At 45.9% G+C, this 27,500-nt stretch overlaps 1 protein-coding gene across 2 annotated transcripts in view; it reads left to right on the top strand.

Annotated features, from left to right (window-relative positions):
• The window catches only part of LOC136588631 (leucine-rich colipase-like protein 1), a 389,698-nt gene that overhangs the window by 99,534 nt on the left and 262,664 nt on the right, over positions 1–27,500 (top strand). The window contains exons 5-6 of one of the 2 annotated variants that reach the window (XM_066588009.1): positions 13,781–13,912; positions 21,768–22,673. The exons of the other annotated variant lie outside the window; for it this stretch is intronic. Coding sequence (XP_066444106.1) covers positions 13,781–13,912; positions 21,768–21,953 — 318 coding nt within the window. The 3' untranslated portion in view covers positions 21,954–22,673. Of the gene's footprint in view, positions 1–13,780; positions 13,913–21,767; positions 22,674–27,500 lie in introns of those variants that run through there. 2 annotated transcript variants of the gene reach the window in all.

Here is a 27,500-nt window from a genome sequence, read left to right as displayed (position 1 = left end):
GGTTAATCCTCCTCTTCCAGATCTGGGCTGGTCCTCCTCTTCCTGGTTGCTCCTTGCAATGGTGCATTTGGGAACCCCATACCTGGCTGCTGGCATTGCCTTTTTTGCACGAACCCTATATCTGTACCCTGACTGGGGACCAATTACAGTGTTGACAATAGGTGAGAGGGCACAATGTGGCTGTTATGCCCTACATTCTCCACTCAGGCTCTGCCAATGAGAGTGGGAATAAACTGTATTCCCTGTGCCCATGTCCTCCTTCCTGCAACTCTAAATAGCAGCCTTGGCAACCCTGTACATTGGAGTCTCTTTACTTTGCTCTCCGTGTTTTCTGTTACGATTTGGGACTATACATGCTTTTCATGGTCTGTCTACTAGCACTTCACCACCGCTTACTGACTTCCGACTCATTTTCACATAATGTTTCCATTAAATGCTCACTAGGTAAGAGTTTCCTAGCGATGGTCCAAACTTCACTGAACTCCTCCTAGCTGTACTTATTCTTTCATCTACTGTGGAAAGGAACTGCCTACCCGCCATCCTAAAGGCAAACTTAACCACAATTACCAAGCCCACACGCTTCTCCCTATCTCCTCGTTCTATGTGCTCGCTGTATGCCCTTATGGCTCCTCATCCTTAGCTTTGCCCAACTCATGCTGCTCTTGTGTGACCCCTCATTGTGTCATATAGCATCTGGGTGATGCTGAATTATAGTACAACTCATATCCTATATAGTTTCCAAAAATAATATCTGTGAATAAATAAGAAAGTTCCCTCCTTTACGCTGAGTTGTGCTCGCTCCTATATTTTTTTCTTGTTTTCTTTTGCCATGCAGGAATGAATTACGTCCACTACCACTCGATCCCAGTGGTTGTTCTATTCACATATAGAAAAGAGTTGCGGGAGCTCGGACTTTAGTGAAAAAACATTCCTTTGCTTTATTGAAGAATAGTGCTCAATACATCAGAGTTACTACATGTTCATGGAGAACGCGTTTTAATCTCCGTAGAGATCTTGTTCACCTCATCCCCACAATGCAATCTGCTTCCTTAAAACCAATTATCATTAAAGGGGTTCTGACATAAAAAAAAAATTGTACTTACCTTGCCTGGCCTGGCCCGATCGCCAGGCACGTCCCCTCCAGCCTGCATCATCTTCTGTGCCTTTAAAGCAGAGCAGGAACAGTCAAAAAGACCACTTCCTGGCTCTGCTCTGTCCGTCAGGCACTTCCAAGGTGAACGGACGGACCGCCCACAGCAAGCACGTCACAAGCAGTGCTTGCTGTGGGCGGCCCGTCCGTTCTGCTGAACTCCGGGATTGCGCGCATGTGCAGTGGAGACGTGGCCCGTCCTGACTCCTGTCAGAGGGCACCTCTTCACTGTGCATGCGCGGATTCCCGGAGCGGCGCGGCTGCTGGAGAAGAAGACTGCCTGCCGGGAGATGACCCCCCGATGTCAACAACAACAGGAGGACAGGTAAGTATAAGATTTTTATGCTTTAACAGCCATTTAACCATGGGTTCCCTGGGTCCATTAGGGAGACCAGGGAACAATGGCTGCTAAAGCATAAAAAAATTATTAGTGTCAGAACCCCTTTAAAATCCACCTGATGATTAACCCCTTCGGTACTTGAAGAAAATATGTGCAACGTAGATCCACTGCTCCCCAACGAATCATAGATAGATTGCACATTTATTCCTACTATATCTAAAGTTTAACAGAGACAAATTTGTTATCCTATGTCTTAAAAAATTGATACTTATAGTACTCAGTTAAACATGTATATTCATATACTTTATTAGTGGCTATTGTTGACCCCAGAATGATTTATCCCTAATTTATCCTAAACCATAATAGTTTACTATTATGGCACATCATAATATTCCCCTACGCTTCCAAAAAAAAAAAAAAAAAATTCCCCTTCTCTTCTCTTTCTCTCACCTTCTTCCCCTTCTCCTTCCTTTTCTTTCTCCTTCTTTTTTTCTTTCTCCCTTTTTTCTTCTCCTCTTCCTCCTTCTTTTTATAAAAAATATATAAACTGCAATAAGCATATAATTAATCCATAATAAATAGAGATGAGCGAGCATACTCGTCCGAGCTTAATGCCCGTTTGAACATTATGGTGCTCGAGATGCTCGTTACTCGAGACGAGCACCACATGGTACTCGAGTCAATTCCATTTCCTTCCCCGCATGTTTAGCGCCATTTTCTAGCCAAGAGACATGCAGGTAAGGCATTACCACTTCCTCCTGTGACGTGCCAGCCCTATCCCACCCCCATGCAGTGAGTGGCTGGCGAGATCAAGTGACCGCCGAGTACTTAAAGCGGTCCCGCCCGCGGCTCGCCTCAGACACACACCGGGAGAGATTAGGGAAAGTGCTGCTGCTGCTATAGGGAAAGTGTTAGTGTAGGATCCTGTCCTCAAGAACCCCAACGGTGCTTCTTAGGGCCACATCTGACCATGTGCATTACTCTTGTGGCTGGCTGGGAGCAGTTTTGCACAATTTTTTTTTTTTTCATCCCAGGCTGTGCAGGCCATTACTGCTATAGCGTTCTCAATCTGCAGTCTATTATACAGAGTATATGGAAAGTGCTGCTGAGATAGGGAAAGTGTTAGTGTAGGATCCTGTCTACAAGAACCCCAACGGTCCTTCTTAGGGCTACATCTGACCATGTGCATTTTACTGGGTGGCTGCTGGGAGTTGTAGTGCTTGCAGTTTAGTTGTACGCAGCTAGGCCTGTTTGCAGCCTTCCGTAATAATTTTTCTGGCTGGAGTGCGCGTTAAAATACCGCTCTCAGCATGAAAGTGTATGCAAATAATTTCATACTTATTTAGAACATTCTGTGTCTGCAGTCAATTGGACCAACAGCGTACTGCCGCAGCCAATTCTACAAAGAAAGTCATATACCCTATACAGCCTGTATCCTCTGTCGAAAAAAACAAAAGCTCCTTTGTTGGGCTACATCTGACTGTGCATTTTACTGGGTGGCTGCTGTGTGTTGTAGTGCTTCTGTTTACAGCCTTCCATTATTTATTTTTTTCTGGCTGGAGTTTGCGTTAAAATACCGCTCTCAGCGTGAAAGTGTACGCTAATAATTCCATACTTATTCATACCGTTCTCTGTCTGCAGTGAATTAGACAGCGGTCTCACCGCTAAACAGTATTGTAAAATTTCAGCCCAGCCGCTGTGCAGAGCATCTCACAATACCATTTCCGTTGGTGCGGTTGAGATCACCGCAGTTACCAGCACTATCCACTGGCTTTACAGTCTTCTTCCACTCCACACAGCATCTATAATCTACAAGTCTCTGCGAGCAGTAAATTACCCCTAGGTATCAGCGCAAGTCAGTGGGTTACTTTTTTTCTAGTCACAGTCCGCTATCTACAAGTCTCTGTATGCAGTGAATTAAGACCCAGTTGTCAATGCTGTACAGTGAGGTAATTTATTTGGCCCCTGCTCTTTTCGTAATCCGCCATGATAAGGAGTAGGGGTAAGGGTCAAGTATTGGAATGCCGACGCGGACGTCCAAGTGAGGGTGTGTGCACAGGCTGAGTTCTTGGTCCAGGTGAATCACGGCCGGCTGCTGCGGGATTAGGAGAGAGGCAAGTTTCTGGGGTCCCCAGCTTAATATCTCAATTTATGGGTCCACGTGGTAGACCTTTATTACAAACAGAGCAGTGTGAGTAGGTCCTGTCGTGGATGGCAGAAAATGCATCCAGCAATGTATCGGCCACCCAGTCTTCTACGCAGTCCACTACTCACGGCTTAGGGACTGCAACTCCGAATACTCTGGCTGCTGCTCCTCCTTCTTCCCAGCCTCCTCACTCCATGAAAATGACACATTCTGAGGAGCAGGCAGACTCCCAGGAACTGTTCTCGGCTCCGTGCCTTGAGTGGTAAAAAAGGTTCCTCTCCCACCGGCGGAGTTTGTCGTGACCGATGCCCAACCTTTGGAAAGTTCCCGGGGTCCGGGTGATGAGGCTGGGGACTTCCGGCAACTGTCTCAAGAGCTTTCAGTGGATGATGATGATGATAAAGATACAGATACAGATGATACAGATACAATGATACAGATACAGATGATACAGATACAGATGATACAGATACAGATGATACAGATACAGATACAGATGATACAGATACAGATGATACAGATACAGATGATACAGATGATACTGATACAGATGATACAGATACAGATGATACAGATATAGATGATACAGATGATGATACAGAGTTGTCTATCAGTGAGGTAGTAGTAAGGGCAGTAAGTCCGAGGGAGGAGCGCACAGAGGATTCGGAGGAAGAGCCGCTGAGGTGATTGACCCCACCTGGTTTGCTAAGCCTACTGAGGACAGGTCTTCAGAGGGGGAGGCAAAGGCAGCAACAGGACAGGTTGGAAGAGGCAGTGGGGTGGCCAGGGGTAGAGGCAGGGCCAGAGCGAAGAATCCCCCAACTGTTTCCCAAAGCACCCCCTCGCGCCAAGCCTCCGTGCAGAGGGCTAGGTGTTCAAAGGTGTGGATGTTTTTCAGTGAGAGCGCGGATGACCAACGAACAGTGGTGTGCAACCTGTGTCGTGCCAAGATCAGCCAAGGAGCCACCACTATCAGGCTCACCACCACCAGCATGCGCAGGCATATGATGGCCAAGCACCCCACAAGGTGGGACGAATGCCGTTCACCACCTCCGGGTCACACCATTGCCTCTTCCCCTGTGCCCCAACCAGCCACTCAGATTCAACCCCACTCTCAGGACACAGGCACGAGCGCCTCCCGGCCTACACCCACACCCTCACCTCTGCTGTCCTCGATCCCATCCAGCAATGTCTCTCAGCGCAACGTTCAGCTGTTGCTAGCACAAGCGTTGGAGCGAAAGAGCAAATACGCCGCCACGCACCCGCACGCACAAGTTTTAAACGTGCACATTGCCAAATTAATCAGCCTGGAGATGCTGCCGTACAGGCTTGTGGAAACGGAGGCTTTAAAAACATGATGGCGGCAGCAGTCCTGCGCTACTTGGTCCCCAGTCGCCACTATTTTTCCCGGTGTGCCGTCCCAGCCCTACACCAGCACGTCTCCCGCAACATAAATCGTGCCCTCACCAATGCGGTTACTGGGAAGGCCCACTTAACCATGGACACGTGGACAAGTACTGGCGGGCAGGGCCACTATATCTCCCTGATGACACATTGGGTGAATTTGGTGGAGACTGGGACCGAGTCAGAGCCTGGGACCGCACACGTCCTACCCACACACAGAATAGCGGGTCCTACCTTGGTTCTGGTATCTGCGGCGGTCTATGCCACTCCTCTAAACCCTACCCCTTCTCCTCCTCCTTCGCAACCTCCACCTCTCAATTAAGAAATGTGAGCAGCACGTCGCCAGCAGTCGGTGTGGCGCGGCAGCACAGCGGTGGGCAAGCGTCAGCAGGCCGTGCTAAAACTACTCAGCTTAGGTGACCAGAGACACACGGCCCCCAAACTGTTGCAGGGTCTGACAGAGCAGACCGGCCTCTGGCTTTCGCTGCTGAGCCTCCAACCAGGCATGGTCATGTGTGACAACGGCCCTAACCTGGTGGCGGCTCTGCAGCTTGGCAGCCTCACACACGTGCCATGCCTGGCCCACGTCTTCACTCTGGTGGTTCAGCGGTTTCTGAAAAACTACCTGCACTTGTCTGACCTGCTCGGCAAGGTGCGCCGCGTATGCGCACATTTTCGCAAGTCCACCACGGATGCTGCCACCCTGCGGACCCTGCAACATCTGTTTAATCTGCCAGAGCACCGACTGCTGTGCGACATGCCCACAAAGTGGAATTCGACGCTCCACATGTTGGCCAGGCTCTATGAGCAGCGTAGAGCAATAGTGGAATACCAACTCCAACATGGGCGGCGTAGTGGGAGTCAGCCTCCCCAATTCTGTACCGAGGAGTGGGCCTGGATGGCAGATATCTGCCAGGTCCTCAGAAACTTTGAGGAGTCTACCCAGATGGTGAGCGGCGATGCTGCAATCATTAGCGTTACCATCTCGCTGCTATGCCTGCTGAGAAGTTCGCTGCAAGGTATAAAGGCCGATGCTTTGTGGTTGGAACAGGAGACGGGGGATAACAGTATGTCGCTTGATAGCCAGACCACCCTCATGTCTATATCTCAGCGCGTTTTGGAGGAGGAGAAGGGCAGGAGCAGGAGGAGGGGGAAGAGACAGCTGAGCACACTGCAGAGGTTACCCATGCTGCTTGCCTCTCGTCTGTTCAGCATGTATGGGCTGTGGAGGAGGATCCTGAAAGTCATCTTCCTAGTGAGGACAGCCATGTCTTGCGTACTGGCACCCTGGCACACATTGCTGACTTTTTTAGGCTGCCTTTCTCGTGACCCTCGCGTTAGACGCATTCTGGCCAACACGGATTACTGGTTGTACACCCTTTTCGACCCACGGTACAAGGAGAACCTTTTCACTCTCATTCCCGAAGAGGAAAGGGGTTAGAGAGTGATGCAATACCACAGGGCCCTGGTGGAAAAAGTGATGCTAAACTTCCCATCTGACAGCGCTAGCGGTAGAAGGCGCAGTTCCGAGGGCCAAGTAGCAAGGGAGGCGTGAAGGGGCAGCATGTACAGCGCAGGCAGGGGAACACTCTCCAAGGACTTTGCTAGCTTTATGGCTCCCCAGCAAGACTGTGTCACCACTCCCCAGTCAAGGCTGAGTCGGAGGGAGCACTGTAAAAAGATGGTGAGTGAGTACGTAGCCGATCGTACCACCATCCTCCGTGATGCTTCAGCTCCATACAACTATTGGGTGTCAAAGCTGGACACGTGGCACGAACTTGCGCTGTACGCCCTGGAGGTATTGGCTTGCCCTGCCGCTAGTGTCTTGTCAGAGAGGGTGTTTAGTGCAGCTGGGGGAATCATCACGGATAAGTGTACCCGCCTGTCAACTGCCAGTGCCGACATGCTTACACTATAAAGATGAACAGAGCCTGGATTTCCCCAGACTTCTCTTCTCCACCAGTGGAAAGCAGCGGTACCTAAAGATTCTTTTTGCTGCAACCGGATAAATAAGCATTCTCTATAACCGGAACAAAGGGGGAATTACCTTTGTCAATCACTCTCGGATATTAGTCCTCCTACTCCTCTTCCTGAATCAACATGACATCATGCTGAACTGCCAATTTTTTCTGCGGCCCAAAAGGCTCTGCTTACATTTTTTTTTTCAATTTTTCAAAGTTTCAAAAGTATTGATACTTTACCAAAAAACTATCTTTTTCACTTAGCTGCCGCCAGGCTCTTTTGCAAATTAAGCAACAGCAAGCTGTATCTTTAAAAAATATTGCTGGGTTTTACCTGCCCTCTTGGTAGATAAATTTTTCAGAGGTACTTGCACTCTTGGTACACTAAGTTTTCTGGCCCTCGCCTATACTGTTATCTAACTAATTTTTCCAGACTTTGCCTACACAAATGGTACAGAAATGTTACAGGGGTCTGCCTATACTTCAGCTACAGAAATGTTACAGGGGTCTGCCTATACTGCTGCTACAGAAATGATACAGGGGTCTGCCTATACTCGTGCTACAGAAATGTTACAGGGGTCTGCCTATACTCGTGCTACAGAAATGTTACTGGGGTCTGTTTATACCTTTGCTACAGGAATGTTACAGGGGCCTGTCTATACTATGGGTGCACTAAGTCTTCCCATCGCGGTGTTTTACCTATCTGGCACAAATAATACAGTGACTGACTAGGCCAGAATTGTGCGCCGAGGCCAAGGTCCTTGGCGGGGTGAAACTCTCCCATGGTTGGGCACTATGATTTCTTCCTGTGTAATATCATCTTTGTGCACTTACAGCATAGGCAAGCCCAAGGAATTCAAAGACTTCCCCTTGCAGTGCTAAGCTATCTGTGTGGGGACACATGGATTTCCCATTGCTATGCAACTCAGGGCACCTTGGGTCACACAAGGTGAAGCCTGGGACCGAGCCTGACCCTGGGCCTGCTAACCTGCTTCCCACACAGACTATAGCGGGTCCTGGTCATGGTGTCTTGGCCTTGTAATGCCACCTCCTCCTCCTGCTTGGGGTCAGGGGATCAGCACTGGGCAACATGTATTTTCTCTCGTGTTACCACAGTTATCTGGGACACTGGTTTGGGCCAAAAAAGAGGAGCGTTACTGCATTAATGAGACTTCACAGCTGTACTAGCATCGGAGTCCGCTCTATGCCCACGATTGCTGAGGGTGTGTGCAGAGGCGGAGTGAAAGTCTGCCATGTTTGGACACTGTCATTTCTTCATGTTGATTACTGTCTTTGGGTTCCTTCAGCTCGCCTATGCTGTTGGTGCACAAAGACTTGCCATAACGGGGTGTTTTACCTGTCTGGCACAAAGATACTGACAGACATGGGTAGGGTGCAGAGTGCAGATAGCTTTCCCGCTTTTTGCGGTGTCGATTGAGCTATCCGACACCTACACAGAATGAATAGTGTGTGGGCACGTGGATTTTCCCATTGCTATGTCACTCGCGGCACCTTGGGTCACACAAGATGCAGGCTGGGACCGAGCCTGACCCTGGTCCTGCTCATGTGCTTCCCACATAGAGTATTGCTGCATTGTGAAGATGTGTACAAGTGCTGGGCTGGCACCTTTATGCCCACATTTGCGGCTCGTGACAATTTTGCGACGGAGGTGGCATGGGATTGGAATCATGATCGTACGTCAATTTATCATCGATTCTCAAAATCATTGTGGGCTATCGCCCCCCCTCTTTCCAAGAGGGTCGCTGACTGGCCCTGCCAACCCTCCGCAGTGTGTGCCTCCGGTTCCTCCTCATCGCAGACGCACTTATAAATAGACATGAGGGTGGTAGCTATGAAGCGAGCGTGTGGCATGAGGGCAGCTGAACGCTGCGCAGGGAAACTCTTGTGTGCACTGTGGACGCAGGGTCGTGTGGGGGGTCGGGCAACATGTAATTTAGGAGAAGAGGCAGCGGTGAGACCCGCGGGCAGTGATTGTGCGTGGTTACAGGTACTGTGGTGCTCAGCTAAGGTGTGCCTTGCTAATGAGGGTTTGTCCAAAGTAAAAATTGTTGGGGGGGGGGGAGGAGACTCTTGCCCCTATTGTGGCTTAATAGTGGGACCTGGGAGCCTAAGATGCAGCCCTGCAGGCTGCCCCTGCCCTTCCCTATCCGTTTCTGTGGTGTTTCCATGACTTTCGGATGTTTTCCAGAGTTTCACAAGTGAAGACCTATGTGGAGCATCGGTCATATACAGAAATGCTCGAGTCTCCTATTGACTTCAATGTGGTTCGTTACTCGAAACGAGCTCTCGAGCATCGCGAAAAGTTCGACTTGAGCATTGAGCACCCAAGCATTTTGGTGCTCGCTCATCTCTAATAATAAACCTCACTAATCCTTTTATGTAATCTATAAAGCATAAATATTTCTCTCTATATAACATTACTATTATAATATTTTTTTTAAAAATCACCTGTGGTAAGTCAGTATCACAAATAGCCAGTAGGGGCTGGAGAGCAGGCTTTACTGAGAAATATTTAGCAGGGATAGGGTTAAGTCTGCTGATTAATATGGAAACACCTGTGTGGATGTGGCTCCGGTCTTGCTAAGTTCAGTGTCCCATTAGAATGGTCCTTGAGAGGTCCAGTGGAGACCAAGCTGCTGTGACCTATGGGAGAGTTACACTCCTAGACTGACATCCTGGATTGGTATAGTGTTATGGACATTGCTATGTGTTTGAAACCCTAGGCCTATAGGTTAGACAGTGTAAGGCTGCTTTCACACGGGCAACAAAATCGTGTGATTTTTCTCACGGTGTGACAGTGCTACAGATCGCATGTATGTGAAGCCCATGCTTTCCTATGGGTTCCTTCACATTAGTGATGGTTTCTCCGAATCTATGTTGTGAGAAAAAAAATGTGGCATTCTCTGTACTGCCGCAGTTTGTGATGTTTTGTAGCCCATGTTTCCCTATGGAGACTTCTTGTTTATCGCATCTAACGAACAAGCGATTTTTGTGAGATGCGATGCGCTTCCCTACCCATAAAATAAGCCATAGCTACATTCCCAGAAAAAATGGAATACTTACCTAGCAGACGAGGTCCGGGTCCTTCTGCTGCTGGCCAGAGCTCGGCGGCTCAGCCAATTTCAAAATCCCACCTCCACAACATCATTGGTATTTTTCAAACTCTGCTCTGCCAATCAATGCAAAGCTGGATGAACCAATCACAGTTCTTGCATTGGTTTATCCAGCGCTACTCAGCCAATCAATGCAGTGCTCAATGAACCAATCAGAGCCATCGATTCCTCTTGTTCGGATTTCTGAATCCCTCAACCTGGAAGTGATGTTCTGTGAGCAAACAAGGACTGCAGGACTCCCAGCGGAGTTCTGGAGAGCAGCGGGAAGGACTGAGCCTTTTAGGTAAGTGTTCCATTTTTTTTTCTTCAGGAAATTCAGCTCGGGCTTATTTAAGGGGTAGTGCTTAACCTTCTCGCGATTAAACTGCCGAGTTTATGCCGCTATTTTATTGCTGTCAGCAGCGAAGTGATGCATGATTTTTCACAAAAAAACCACATCAGTGACGCTACAAAATTGCGGGAACACCGCTGCGATTTTGTAGCGCCGATATCGCTGCCTCCCTTGTGAAACAGGCCTAATGTCTGCGTTATATATCAGCCACATGGTCAGCAAATTGTATCTGTTTGTGTACACTCCGACGAATGAGAACTGTGTGAAGATTATGTTATGAGTTCTGTTGGTTTGCCACAAAAAAGGACGGATTTGTTAAAGGGGTTGTCCCGCGCCGAAACTTTTTTTTTTTTTTTCAATAGCCCCCCCATTCGGCGCGAGACAAACCCGATGCAGGGGTTTAAAAAAAAAACGGATAGTGCTTACCTGAATCCCCGCGCTCTGGTGACTTCTTACTTACCTTGCGAAAATGGCCGCCGGGATCTTCACCCTCGGTGGACCGCAGGTCTTCTGTGCGGTCCATTGCCGATTCCAGACTCCTGATTGGCTGGAATCGGCACACATGGCGGGGCGGAGCTACGAGGAGCCGCTCTCCGGCACGAGTGGCCCCATTTAGAAGAAAGAACACCGGACTGCGCAAGCGCGTCTAATCGGGCGATTAGTCGCTGAAAATTTGACGGCACCATGGAGACGGGGACGCCAGCAACGGAACAGGTAAGTGAATAACTTCTGTATGGCTCATAATTAATGCACAATGTACATTACAAAGTGCATTAATATGGCCATACAGAAGTGTATACCTCAACTTTGTTTCGCGGGACAACCCCTTTAAGCTTGTACCAAACTTCTGGCCTGGATGTAGTTTACTGGTGTACGACCATCTATCTGGTGGAGGGAAGATAACGATCTGATGTGAGAACAATCCTCAAGTTGTCACACACTATATGGAGACGAAATAATCCTCCATGTAGAATAGCAAAAAAAATACTTTAATTATATGCAGCGAACAATAGCCGTAGTCTGTGTGTGTTTTTCATTAGAACCATCCACCAATGCAGCACCAGCATCTCTCATCGGAGTCCCGTAACTGATTTCTTATTTTTTAAAACGTACAAATCTTAATATAAACTCCTTTCCCCTCCCCGACCCCGTCCACCCGCAGCCTCAGATAGAGAGGAGGAACAGCTGGAGGGAAGCATTACTCCATAACCCACATACACAGACATTTCTCCTCCAATCCCATCCACTTATAAACATACACTGAATGGCCACTCTATTAGTGACTCCCAACTAGTAACACATTGGACCTCTTTGGCCTTCAGAACCGCAATCTTTTGTCACAGTGTTGATTCCTCTAGGTGATGAAACAGTTCAGCAGGATATTGGCCCATGTGGGCACGAGACCTCAAAGTTTCCATACATTAGATGCAAATAGATTTGTAAAAAAATGTATGCGCTCATGAAAAGTAAAAGAACAAAATAGCCCAAAACAACTGTCAAATCCGATGAGAAAAAAACCAAGGCGGCACTTACTCAGGAGGAGGGGGGTGTATGAAACAAGAAGCCCCCTTCTTGAAGTGTCGACTCCTCAAGAAAAGCTCCCGCTTGCGGATGAAACTGCCACAGGAGGATTAGGTCTTTTGTTTTTATTCATAGGAAAATGTTGGTAACGTGTTTCGGTGTAGGAAACACCTTTCTCAAGCCAATACAAGAAAACCCACTTTTTTTTGTATTGGCTTGAGAAAGGTGTTTCTTACACCGAAACGCGTTGCCAACATTTTCCTATGAATAAAAACAAAAGACCTAATCCTCCTGTGGCAGTTTCATCCGCAACCGGGAGCTTTTCTTGAGGAGTCGACACTTCAAGGAGGGGGCTTCTTGTTTCATATACCCCCCTCCTCCTGAGTAAGTGCCACCTTGATTTCTTTCTCACCGGATTTGACAGTTGTTTTGGGCTATTTCTTCTTTTACTTTTCACGAGCGCATACGTTTTTTTACAAATCTATTTGTCTTCTTTCTGTTGGGGCTCGTTCTCATTGTGAGAACCCCCCAAACTTTCGTTGCAGCTCTTCTTTCCTGTAAAGGATTTGAAAGTACTAAGATGAATAACCCGCCTCTAATCTCTGGCGCTATCTGAACTACGATGTTTTCTATACATTAGATGCAGGTGCTGACATACTCTTGCTTATATCATGCCAGGCTTCCAATGCAGTTCTATTACTTATATCAGATTAAAGGCCCATTTACACAGAGCGATGATGGCTCAAAAATTGCTCAAACGACAGTTTTGAGGGACAGTTTTTAGCTATCATCTTTGCATAGTCTATTGTAGCTACTTAGCTTCTTAAAAGTTATGCAGGCAGAGTGGGATACCGCCGCGATAACACAGAGAATAATGCAGCTGTTTTGAATATGCAAACAGTTGCATTGTTCTCCATGCTTTCAGCTGGTGTCCTGCTAAGAACTGCCAGCAGGATACTGGCTGAAAGAATCCTCTCAGTACCACCCGCTGAGATATCAGCATGTGGTGCTGATAAGGCTCATTGCTAATTTATAGCTGGCTAGAAATGAATGATGAATGAACAGTGCACTATGGCCGTACGTTTAGATGCAATGATTATCGCTCAAAAAACAGCTTTTGAGTGAATTTCGAGCGATAAACATTGTGTTTAAATGGGCCTTAAGACCTGCTAGTAGCCTCCATGAAAAAGCGTATATGTGGACACTAATGAGTTAAAATATTTTTAAGCTTTAATAAAAAAGCATCTGTCTGGTATTGTCATAAAGCTCTCACTGCTTACAGTCTTTCAACAGAACTTCTACAGAAAAAAGGGGCAAAAGAACACTTGAAATACCGACAAACATTCTGTGTGAATGAGGGCTGAGACTGCATTCAGACAGTTGCAAGTTGTGCGTGACAATCTAGGACAGCACAGAGATGTACATCCATGTGTTGGCTGAGCGGCAGGCAGTGGACATTATATATCCGACCAACATGTTACTGACCAGAACAGGATGTGAATAGCCTTATTGGCAAATATGGATCCGTGTGCCGTGAATTGCATGGACAGCACAGATAGGGACAACTCAGATCGTAATTTTTCCTAACAGTCTTTTCTTCCTCAGTGTATTTATTAACATTCACGCAGCAGTACCCCATATGAATGACATGAAATACACGAATAAAGATCAGGTCAAATATTCATTCATGCAAATAAACGCTGCATACGGCCAAACATAAACATGTGAAGGAGGCCTTATACACAGAATTATAATTTACATATAAATACTTATTTCCCCTCTTTTACATTTAGGACAATGGAGATAGCTGTGCTCTAAATACTCTATGTAAGAGTGGGTGCTGCCACAGCACATCTGTTTCAAAGACTTACCAGAGTGGTAAATGTAGACCAAAGGCAGCAGAAAATGAGGAATGTGACCTTGAGGTGAGTATCTGTAAGCAACTGCTGTACTGATTTCTCCCTTAGGGCTTATTCCGACGTGCGTATATCGGCCAGGTTTTCACGCCCGGCCGATATACGCTGTCTCTCTCTGCAGGGGGAGGAGGCGGGCCAGGTCGGGAGCAGTGCACTGAATTGCCGCCCACTCTCTGCCCCTCGCCACTAATTGCAATTGAAGGGGGCAGAGAGTGGGCAGAACTTAGCTTCACCCCTGCCCTACCCCTCCCATTGCAAATAGTGGCAAGGGGCGGATAGGGGGTGGGAGCTCAGTGAACTGCTCCCGGCCCAACGCACCTCTTTCCCCTGCAGTGAGGGACAGCGTATATGGGCCGGGCATGAAAACCCGGCCGATATACTCACATTGGAATAAGCCCTCCAGGGAGCCTCACGGGCATATTTGTGTGCACACTATGTGGAAAACAGAACCCATAGATTTAAATGGATTTGTACTCACTTCATTTTTTGTGCACGCATTTCTCTTCACCCAAAAAGTATAGGACATGCTCATTTGCGCACCGAGGATCCTCAAAGAAGTCCATTAAGGATGTGCAGCGCACACAGATGCATCATTCTGTGAAAAAAATAACACTTCTGGAACTCATTAGGATAAATAGCCATTTAAATCAGGGGGGTGTTTGCCTGCCGTGTGGAGATGAACATCCCTGCATGTGCAAAAAGTACAATAAAATGTGCCAATATGCGGACAAGGAGTCATACGTAGCGCAAATATGCACTGAGTCATGTGCAAAACCGCTTATTGCCATGTGAAGCCGCCGTTAGGCCATATTTAAATGGGCGAGAGTGAGTTACGCTTGACATTCTTGGGAGCAACACCCCTCGCAGTGCACTGCAGGTTACGGGTATCATTCTTGCGCCAGATTTGCACAAAACTCGGACACGCAATTATTTTTCCACCTTGGATCATCAGTCTGTGAGAAAATTCACTCATGTGAATGAGCCTATTGAAATAAATGTGTTAATTTTCTGTGCATGCTCAGTCATCTCAGAAACGGAAAGAACCTGCACAGAAGTATCAGCGGTGTGAATACGGCCTTATACATATGACCATCCTACAGAGGAGCCGTCACCTCTCCTCCCATGTCTGATTGACTAAATACTTGCACTGCCCACAAAATAAGGGCTTTTACCCACTAGCGATATTTTTCCCTGCGATGCGACAGCGATGATTCTGATAACAATGATTTTCAATGGTTTTATGCTCATTTGCGATGTTTCAGTACAGCTTCGCATCACATAAAAGAAATCTGTGATATCGCTCAGTGCCTACAATGGGGCGGGCTGCAACAGCAATAGCCCCACTGAAAACATAGTTTTACTGTAAAAGTGCCCCAGAAGTATTAGATTTGATAATCTGTTCTATTATTAAAATATAATTTTTATTATAAGACTTTAATTAAAATAAGCTACATCACACCACCAGATGGCCCAGCACACATCAGAAAACTAGACGAACATAAACATACAAACACCCACAGAACATACAGGACAGGGGGTAGGTATATCACCTCATCGTGGTGATCCACTATACCGATTTTGTTAAATTACCGTTCCCTTAATAGATTTACAGGTACGGTTATATTACTATTTATACAGTGGTAATAACGGTATAAATATTTATTTCAGAAGGCGAAGGATGATAGACAAATAATATTTAATCGACGCGTTTTTACGGCCCTGATGTAATAAGTGAGCCGATTCATCAGGATCAAGACAAATAGCCTCTGTCTTTTGTACTCAAATGCCCCAAATGAAAAGTGGTTCATAGGGCTTATAACACTTATATGTAGTTAGTTCGTGATTACTTATATTGCCCTTCTAGAGGTACAGGTGGTCGGCGCCTGCGACCAATGATACCACTGATTTATACTGTATTTAACATAGTAGTATAGTTGCCTGGGCAAGAATAGCCAGACGTGTTTCTAATACTTGTGATGGAGTAGTTAAGAGGGTTGAGGAGTGTAACTCGATTATGCAGGGATATCCCCTCTTTTTGCGATCAAAGCCGATGTTGGCACTTGCACCAAATATGAGGATGATGTGGTATTTGATGCTTATACACACATCCCCACCGTGTTTATGCCCAATGGCTAAAGATCGTACTGTTTGCTATAACAATGTGAAGAGGGCTCAGTTTTTAGGCTCGGAGGACTGATAGTCGTCAGATCATGCACTTAAGATAGTACAGATAAAGCTCTGAGAAATTCAGAAAACATATCTCTCACTTATGGGCAATCTGTGCTTATCTAGTTAGAAGTCTGGACGTGCATTCACGCCCTCGAGTTGATAGAGACTATGCCTGATTGTAGCCTCCAGCAAGAGCCCTGCACTCCTCAAACACCTCTATGTCTGCACTTCACGGCATCCTAGCCCCTGACATCCCTGGTAAGGTCCATGCCGAGCCTCCCTTATGAATGGGAGGCTCCGCCCATTTGCTCGCATGATTCGCTAGGCTATCAGCCAATGGTGAAACCAGCTGCCGGACAAGCCCCCTCCTTACTTGTCATGCCTGATTCTCATATAATGCCAGGGAGAAGCAGCGCATGTATAGTAAGATCTAAACGGGACTTAGTCATATGTGCCTCTGCTGGATGTCCGCGCCCGAGCGCTAGTAACAATCCAAGGCTTGACTGACAGGATCCCTGCATATGTGAAGTCCTGCGCAGTGGGGTCTAAATGGGACTTAGTTATATATGCCTCTGCTGGATGTCCATGCCCGAGTGCTGTTAACAATCCAAGGCTTGGCTGACAGGATCCCTGCATATGTAAGCTCCTGCAACATAACCATATATTGTCGGGGAATAGCCTGCGCGTGTGCGGTAAGGTTATATCAGGATTTAGTGATTTGTGTCTCTGGAATATGTCCCCTGATTTAACTGACTGTATCCCTAACCATGATGGAATCATGCCTTTGAATTAATAACCCTGGCTGTCAAAACACTAGCGGTCAGGGTACACCACTTAGAACCAGGAATATGTGTTCAGAAGTAGGTGATAAAGAAAACGGACACATGGTATCTATTCGCTTTATACTCCATGTTAGATAGCGCTTAAGATCAATAAGAGTATCAGACTCTAGTGGGACTTATTTTACATATATGTGTACTTGGTGCTCCATTTTCAATGATTATAGGTAAAATTCTGCGTTCCCTATATGTATTAAACCTTAATTGGTTTTATAAAGTAGTGTGTTTCATATAGCTGACAATAATCCATTAACATGGTAATTTTAGATGGTAACTGTTACTACCTAAAGAGAAATATTCATGCCACATTTCCCCGTATTAACAGGTTTATTCACAAGCGGTAGTTTGTTATCAGTGAGATCGTAACATATTTTGCCTGTATTGGTTGTCATATAAACAACGTAAATGACAGGGCCTCATTCAGTCCTTCGGGTGCCATAGGTCTCAAGCGGTCTATCCATCTTGTTTCCTTCTGCAAAAGTTTACGGTCAACGTCGCCTCTTTGGCCGTTGGGTCTTATTATTTCAACACCTCTAAATTTTAAGACAAGTGGGTTACCGCCATGGACCTCGTGTACATGGTTTGCCACGCTCGTTTTTTCATTCCGGTTAATATTGCCCACGTGAGAGAGAATTCTTCTTCTGAGCTGTTGTAAAGTCTTGCCCACGTAATTACGTGGGCATGGGCAGGTGACTAAATAGACCACCGCTGTAGAGCGGCAATTAATTAAATCTCGGACTTCATATTCCTGGCCCGTTGTTGCGCTTCGGAATGTTTTTGTTTTTTCCATATATGGACAGGCGTGGCACCCTGAACACGGGAATGATCCCTTTGGCGGATTCCAATTCAGCCAAGTGGGATTCTCCATGGTTCGTGTGAAATGACTATGCACTAATCTGTCACGTAAATTCCTACCTCTTCTGTAGGTTATTGATGGTTTTTCATGGAGACAGCCTGTGAGGTCTTGATCCTTCCTGAGTAGATGCCAATATTTGGAGATTCTTTTTCTCACCTCCCTGTTCTCCACATCAAAAGTGCCTATCAAGCGGATAGAATTTCCTTGATCCTTTTCGGGTCTATCTTTTCTGCGTTGAAGAAGCTCATTCCGTGGTATTTCCGCCACTCACTGTCTTGCTTTGTTGATAACAGTCTGTGGGTAACCTCTATTGTGGAATCTGGAGGCCATCTCATCTGCCCTTCTTTCGTATTCAACCGGGTTGGAGCAGTTCATTTTTGTTCTAAGGAACTGGCCCTTTGGGATGCCACTCTTCAACGGCCATGGGTGGTGGCTTTCGAAGTGCAATAAGGTGTTTGTTGCCGTTGGTTTACGGAATAAGGTACTCTCCAATAGGCCCATTGTTGAATCTCTACCTGGGCTGGTGGGAGGAAAAGATCGTCTTCACAGAGACCAACCAGAGATGGACCGCCATGGTTGATCTCTGGTTGAGATATATTGACGATATATTCATCCTTTGGTCTGGCAATTTAACTGAGTTTGAAGAGTTCGAAAAAGTACTTAACATCAACGAGTTAGGTCTCTTTTTCACAAGCGAGATACACTTAAACACCATAACTTTTCTTGACATCAAAATCTCTAAAACAACAACTGGCCTTGCAGAAGGAAACAAGATGGATAGACCGCTTGAGAATTATGGCACCCGAAGGACTGAATGAGGCCCTGTCGTTTACGTCGTTTATATGACAACCAATACAGGCAAAATATGTTACGATCTCACTGATAACAAACTACCGCTTGTGAATAAACCTGTTAATACGGGGAAATGTGGCATGAATATTTCTTTAGGTACTAACAGTTACCATCTAAAATTACCATGTTAATGGATTATTGTCAGCTATATGAAACACACTACTTTATAAAACCAATTAAGGTTTAATACATATAGGGAATGCAGAATTTTACCTATAATCATTGAAAATGGAGCACCAAGTACACATATATGTAAAATAAGTCCCACTAGAGTCTGGTACTCTTATTGATCTCAAGCGCTATCTAACATGGAGTATAAAGCGTATAGATACCATGTGTCCGTTTTCTTTATCACCTACTTCTGAACACATATTCCTGGTTCTAAGTGTACTCTGACCGCTAGTGTTTTGACACCCAGGGTTATTATTTCAAAGGCATGATTCCATCATGGTTAGGGATACAGTCAGTTAAATCAGGAGACATATGCCAGAGACACAAATCAGTAAATCCCGATATAACCTTACCGCACACGCGCGGGTTATTCCCCCACAATATATGGTTATGTTGCAGGAGCTTACATATGCAGGGATCCTGTCATCCAAGCCTTGGATTGTTAACAGAGCTTGGGCATGGACATCCAGCAGAGGCATATATAACTAAGTACTGTTTAGACCCCACTGCGCAGGACTTCACATATGCAGGGATTCTGTCAGTCAAGCCTTGGATTGTTAATAGCGCTCGGGCGCATACATCCAGCAGAGGCACATATGACTAAGTCCCGTTTAGATCCTACTGTACATGCGCTGCTTCTCCCTGGTATTATATGAGAATCAGGCATGACAAGTAAGGAGGGGGCTTGTCCGGCAGCTGGTTTCACCATTGGCTGATAGCCTAGCGAATCATGCGAGCAAATGGGCGGAGCCTCCCATTCATAAGGGAGGCTCGGCATGGACCTTACCAGGGATGTCAGTAGGGGCTAGGACGCCGTGAAGTGCAGACATAGAGGTGTTTGAGGAGTGCAGGGCTCTTGCTGGAGGCTACAATCAGGCATAGTCTCTATCAACTCGAGGGCGTGAATGCACGTCCAGACTTCTAACTAGATAAGCACAGATTTCCCATAAGTGAGAGATATGTTATCTGAATTTCTCAGGGCTTTATCTGTACTATCAGTCCTCCGAGCCTAAAAACGGAGCCCTTAACACTGTTATAGCAAACAGTACGATCTTTAGCCATTGGGCATAAACACGGTGGGGATGTGTGTATAAGCATCAAATACCACATCATCCACATATTTGGTGCAAGTGCCAACATCGGCTTTGATCGCAAAAAGAGGGGATATCCCTGCATAATCGAGTTACACTCCTCAACCCTCTTAACTACTCCATCACAAGTATTAGAAACACGTCTGGCTATTCTTGCCCAGGCAATTATACTACTATGTTAAATACAGTATAAATCAGTGGTATCATTGGTCGCAGGCGCCGACCACCTGTACCTCTAGAAGGACAATATAAGTAATCACGAACTAACTACATATAAGTGTTATAAGCCCTATGAACCACTTTTCATTTGGGGCATTTGAGTACAAAAGACAGAGGCTATTTGTCTTGATCCTGATGAATCGGCTCACTTATTACATCAAAATTAAATATTATTTGTCTATCATCCTTAGCCTTCTGAAATAAATATTTATACCGTTATTACCACTGTATAAATAATAGATTTACAGGTACGGTTATATTACTAAGGGAACGGTAATTTAACAAAATCGGTATAGTGGATCACCACGATAAGGTGATATACCTACCCCTGTCCTGTATCTTCTGTGGGTGTTTGTATGTTCATGTTAGTCTAGTTTTTTGATGAGTGCTGGGCCATCTGGTGGTGTGATATAGCCTATTTTAATTAAAGTCTTATAATAAAAGTTATATTTTAATAATAGAACGGATTATCAAATCTAATACTTCTGGGGCACTTTTACAGCGAAATTGTATTTCATTTAAAGGACCCCCCTGTCCCAGTGATGCATTTAAAACATAGGGAGTATATCGCAGACTTCTGCCACAGATATTATAGCTGTGGCAGAAGTCCAACATGCTATCCAATTGCTGCTGCCAGCCCCATTGAAAGCAGTCGTTTTAGGCAACCCCCGCAGCATGATTTTTGCAGAAAGGCTTGAAATATAAGTAGAGATGACCTAGCATATTCGCTAAGGACAATTGCTCGATCGCGCATTGCCCTTAGCGAGTATCTCCCCGCTTGGGAGAAAAGGTTCGGCTGCTGGCGCGGGTGACAGGTGAGTTGCGGCAGTCAGCAGGGGGGAGCGGGGGGAAGAGAGGGAGAGAGAGATCTCCCCTCAGTTCTCCCCGCTCTCCCCCGCAGCTCCCCGCCCGCTGCCGAATCTTTGCTCCCGAGTGGGCAGGTACTCGCTAAGGGCAATGCTCGAGAGATCACTTGCCCTTAGCGAGTATACTCGCTCATCTCTAAATATAAGTCCTTCCCTGAAATCATCCCTAGCTGGTGAAAAAAAAAATAATTATATACTCACCTCTCCGCCACTTAGGCGTGTCCCCCGGCTTGCTCCCCTGCACTGAAGGGGGGGAGTTGCTCCTTGTTTTGTTTTTTACACGTGTGAAAAACGCAGAAAATATGGATGCAAAAAATAGTGGGGCATTTTTCCCAGACCCTTGCAGTCACTGGGTTCACTTACATGTGCAGTTTCTGTCCCAGACCAATGGTGCTTATGAAACAATAGTTGCGGCACATCTGGCTCTGGTGGGATTCTCTTACAGTCCTCTTGCATTGCGGGGAATGAGTTCTGTGCTTGTTTTTTAACACTCATTGAATTCAATAGGAGTTTTAAATTCTACCAGTTGGGTCGCCTCGCATTATTTTTCAGCCATGTGAAAACCGGATTGCAATCAGATGACACTTGTGCGTTAAAAACACAAAAACTGATGTAAACGCCCCACAGTGACATCAGTATTCACAGAATAACATCACACTGGATGTGTAGCATCAGACATGAGGTTCTCAGTAATGGGACCCCCGGCCTCACGCTGCGTCTCCCACCGCTGATCTTATATGTTAGTAACAGATGGCTAGGACTCATGAGTGTCTTCATTAACCCTATCATCTCTCCTTTCAGCCTGTTGGTGGCCTCTATAATTACTGCCCGTGTGAGAGTGGACTTGTATGTGAACAAGGTACACCTAGAGCCATAGCCTCCCTACTCAAGGACCTAGAAAAAAAGTCGGATGAGGACACGATCAAATTGTTCTTCTATAACCCGAACAGAAGAATCTGTAAGAAGCCAAACACAGCAAATAACTGAATCTAAGATGAGAAAGTATCCGCCGGTATCTACACGGACCTACAAGAGGTTGTCAGTCTTAGGGCTTATTCACACGAGCGTATATCGGCCAGCGTTATCACGGCTGGCTGATATATGCCACCATCTGATACATTGGATTCCAAGGCATCAGATCACACAGATGTATTCCTGTGACATAAAAGCTATCTTCCTGGCCAGACAACGTCTTCCGCCATTAACTCCTATTGAAGCCAATGACAGCAGTCGGAGAAGGGAGGTGGGAGGGAGTTAAGCAGTGGGACTGCTAAACCTTCGCCCCCCCTTCTCCTCTCTGCCCCTTGCCACTGTTTGCAATGGAAGGGGGCGGGGCAGTGGTGGATCTACGCTCCACCCCACCCTGCACCCTCTCATTGCTGGCTGCGGACAAGAGGCGGGGAGGGGAAACTTAGCTTGGCAAACAGCCGAAGGTGAGGAGAGAGGAGGTGAGCCGGCAAGGGGGAGGGAAGGGGGAGACAGCTTAGCAGAGCTAAACTGTCTCCCCTACTGACGGCATATGCACCGAGCCTGTGCATGAGATGGAATCCTATATCGGCCGGCCGTGAAAATGGCAGCCAATATACACTCATGTGAATAAGCCCTTAAGGAAATTAAGTTTGTGCAACTTCCTACTAAGTTTTGTGTTTCCTTCCTGCTTTCAAGAACTCTGCTTGCTGTAAGTAAATAAAAACATTGATATTCAGAGTCTTCTTTCACACCAGCATTTTATCGCAACTATTTAGCCACGATAAAACATCAGCCGAAAATCGCTACCATGTGAAGCATTGGATTCCAATACATTCATTCACACGGGTGATTTATAGGCACATGAAAAATATTGCGCCATAAAATCATCAAATCGACGACCGTTTTCGGTCGACAATTTTTCTTGCAGCATTAAAAGAAAGGTCTTGACCTATCTTTTGACAAAAAAACGCTGCAGGCTCCCATATATTCCTATGGGAGCTGAAAAAAAGGAAGGGGGAAGGTTACCTGCATCTGCTGCTTGGAAATGAAAACAGCTGGCTCTAAGCTATTTCAGCTAGTAGTAGTCATTTTGCCGATCGACAAAATTCTGCATGGCAGCGTATTTTTTACGCAATACGCCCATGTGGCTGGATGAGAAAAGGCTAATTAATTTTGGAATTAGATTTTCACCCGTGTGTGGCCAACATGAAGACACACGCTTGTGTGAAACAGGCTGAAAAGCAGTTACCTTGTCTGTCTCACACAGTAGCAGTTTGTCATAATGTATCAGCCAGGAGTCTAGAACAGGAGTAAGGGCTCATGCCCACGGCTGTGTGCGCAAAGTGCTGCGGGTCTCCCACACCGTTTTACACATTACAGCACATATGCTCTGCCCACAGAGAAACACATGCGCAGAGGGATTTTTCTTTTTTTTTTAATTCCCTGCTCTGAACAGAATGGAAACACTGTCCGTATGCAATGTATTGGGTATGATACAGTATGCAGAGAAATGGAGCATGCATGCTCACCCCTCACATTACATACACAGCACATTACACACGAACAACTCTGCTACATCCATCCTGACCCCCCACATGACACACACAGCACATTACACACACAGCTGTGCTACATGGTACATGCATTATGATCCCCACACAATACACACAGAGCTCTGTTACACTATACATTTATTATGATTCCACGCATTACACACAGCTCTGCTACATCCATCTTGACCCCATACATTACAAAAACAGCACATTACACACTCATCTCTACTACATCCTTCCTGATTCCCACACATGACACACAGAGCACATTACACACACAGCTTTACTACATCCAATCTGACCCCACACATTAAACACACAGCACATTACACACACAGCTGTGCTACATGGTACATGCATTATGATCCCCACACAATACACACATAGCTCTACTGCATCCATTTTGATTCCTGCACATTACACACACAGCTCTGTTACACTGTACATTCATTATGATTCCCACACATTACACACACAGCTCTGCTACATCCATCCTGACCCCACACATTACAACCACAGCACATTACATACACCCCTCACTACATCCTTCCTGATTCCCACACATGACACAGACAGCACATTACACACACAGCTCTACTACATCCACCCTGACCCCACACATTAAACACACAGCACATTAAACACACAGCTCTACTACATCCACCCTGACCCCACACATTAAACACACAGCACATTACACACACAGCTCTACTACATCCACCCTGACCCTACACATTACGCAGACAACACATAATACACACAGCTGTGCTAAATCCATCCTGACCCCACACATTACACATACAGCATATTATACACACGGCTTTGCTACATGCATCCTGATTCACACACATTACACACAGAGCTCTACTACATGCATCCTGATTTACACACACAGCTTTGGTATGTGCATGCTGATTTCCAGACATCACCAGCTCACCAGACTCCTGAATACAGTGATCAGCCCCTGGTCATGTGATCCCTGTCATCACAGGTTCTGGTGGCTAAAATCAGCTTATCCAGTATACAGTGCTTTCTAGCAAACTGCAGAATGGCTCCTGCAACAGCAGTGATATGCAGCAGTCACATGGTCCTGGTGTCAGTGAGCTTCTTACACCCTAAAGTGAAGACTAGCAGGGACTGAGTGCCAGCAGAAGAGTTAGCGACAAGGGAGGAGAGTATATCTTTTTCCATGTTTGTTCTGCATACTGAGCAGCTTTTAGAAAAATAAGATCCAAAAACATCCTGATCCCCCTTTATCTGAAGCACAGGATATTTTTGATGTAAGAACAATGTCAAGCCTGTCACCATTTCTACTGAAAGTTGTAGATAGTAAACTCTACATCACTTCCACAATACTCAGTGGTATGTACATATAAGAGTTGGATACAGGACTGTATAGGGACAGATTATACGTGATACATAGACCTCCTGAAGGCTATATGAGTTATAATACAGAGTTGAGTCACATTTAGAGATGAGCGAGGACCAAAATGCTCAGGTGCTCGTTACTCGAGTCGAACTTTTCGTAATGCTCAAGAGCTCGTTTCGAGTAACGAACCCCATTGAAGTCAACTTGAGCATTTTTCAAGCTGACCGATGCTTGTTTTGCCAACTGGCAAACAACAAGTTCTGATACGACTTTAAAGAAGGACAAGTGGGTTGATACAACAAAATTTATTAATACAAATGAATAAATGATAATATTAAAACAAATTTACATAAAAGTTGTATTGTAAAGTGTGTTTATGTTTTATTACCTAAAGACTTACAAGACATACTTACAACTTTAAGCACTTCTGCCTGGAGTTCATCTTTTCACTGGAGAAGCCACAGTGAAAAGCAGACAGGTTTTATGGACCAACACTGTAAAAGATCGTCTTCACCTTACAGGTACAACATGCTTCTAATGCATTACGATTTGTATCCTATTTTATACACTATAACTTGCTGAGTCATCTTCCATATTCTGAAGTAGCCAACTTGATTGATCAAAGGTTCAGAATCAACAAAACTCAATTCCCTAGAAAATGATGATGGTATCACAGGAATAACAAGACTCAACAAATTCATGGTGATACAATGTATGGGAACCGAGTTCAAACAAACCTTTACAAACCGAATTGTAGTTAATGCAATTAGCATCGTTCTGCATAACTAATACCGATATACATGTTAGACCTCTATCTTTTACAAAGAATTAACAAGTCACATTTCACAGTTACATCAAAGCTTCCTATACCAAACAGGTTTAAAGTCCACAGGAGTGTTCATAGTATTTCACATTTAAGATACAAAATGGAGGATAAAGAAACATAAATAGCGATTTATATAGGCCTGCATTGGAGGGCTACAAATAGCCAATTATATTTGTACCACAATGCTCCGCATAGGGGAGGTTGTGTGACACACCTGAAAACATGAGAAAATCATGGAAACACCACAGCAATGGATAGGGAATGGCAGGGGCAGCATGCATAGGTGCATCTGGGTGCATCTGAGGCACTCCGTTACCACTATAAAGCCAAATTGGGGGCAAGAGCCTGGCGGTCACCCCCCTAACAATTTACTTGGGACAGACCATAAGCAGCAATGCACACACACTGGCACATCTTAGCTAAGCGCCACACTAGCTGCAACCAAGGACAATCACTGCCTGCGGGTGACACCGCTGCCTCTTGGTTTGAAGCAGGAGGTGTCGCAAAAGTAGCCACCACAGGTATACAGTCACCCTGTGAAAGTCTCATGAAATCCGTTTCGCTTCCTGAGAACACTCCAATCCAGTATCTTGGATAGGTTTGGTAATTTGTAGCACGAGAGATAAGACATGCCGACCAACGCTGTTCCCCAGACCCCAAGAGGGAGGAAGAGGTGGCATAATAAGCCCAGAAACCGTGAATGAGGTAGGAACTGCAATACTCTGTGTGGGAAGCACTTGGATGGGCACAGGGTCAGGCTCGGTCCCAGCCTCTGCCTTGTGTGACCCAAGGTGCCATGAGTTACATAGCAATGGGAAATCCATGAATTATGACACAATTCATTCAGTGTATGTGTCAGATAGCTGAACACCACGCTGGGAAACCTTTGTGCATCCACAGCATAGGCGAGCCCATAAAACCCAAAGACAGTATTGCACATGAAGAAATGAGAGTGCCCAAATATGGCAGAGTTTCACCCCGCCCAGGACCTCGGCCCATACTTCTCCGCAAGTCATTCAGTGTATTTGTGCCAGACAGCTGAACACCGCTATGGGAAACCATTGTGCACCCACAGTATAGGCGGACCCCTGAAAGATTTCTGTAGCAAGAGTATAGGCGAACCCCTCAAACCTTTCAGTAGCAAGAGTATGGGCGGACCCCGGAAACATTTCTGTAGCAAGAGTATAGGCGGACCACTCCAACCTTTCAGTAGCAATTGTATAGACGGACCCCTGAAACATTCTGAAGCAAGAGTTAAGGCGAAACACTGAAACTTTTTGGTAGCAAGAGTATAGGCGGACCACTCAAACCTTTCAGTAGCAAGTGTATAGGCGAACCCCTCAAACCTTTCAGTAGCAAGTGTATCAGCGGACCCCTGAAACATTTCTGAAGCAAAAGTATAGGCGGACCACTCAAACCTTTCAGTAGCAAGAGTATGGGCGGATGCCAGAAACATTTCTGTAGCAAGTGTATAGGCGGACCCCTCAAATCTTTCAGTAGCAAGTGTATAGGCGAACCCCTCAAACCTTTCAGTAGCAAGAGTATGGGTGGACTCCGGAAATATTTCTGTAGCAAGAGTATAGGCAGACCCCTCAAACCTTTCAGTAGCAAGTGTATAGGCAAACCCCTCAAACCTTTCAGTAGCAAGTGTATAGGCCGACCCCTGATACATTTCTGAAGCAAGAGTATAGGCGGACCCCTGAAACATTTCTGTAGCAAGAGCGTAGGCAGAACCCTCAAACCTTTCACTAGCAAGAGTTTGGGTGGACCCTGGAAACATTTCTGTAGCAAGAGTATAGGCGGACCCTTGAAATATT

The sequence above is a fragment of the Eleutherodactylus coqui genome, chromosome 1, assembly GCF_035609145.1.
Source record: "Eleutherodactylus coqui strain aEleCoq1 chromosome 1, aEleCoq1.hap1, whole genome shotgun sequence".
In the NCBI taxonomy this organism is placed as follows: Eukaryota; Metazoa; Chordata; class Amphibia; order Anura; family Eleutherodactylidae; genus Eleutherodactylus; species Eleutherodactylus coqui.
The sequence above is the reverse complement of the archived record's forward strand: the minus strand, read 5'-3'. Positions and strand labels throughout refer to the sequence as shown.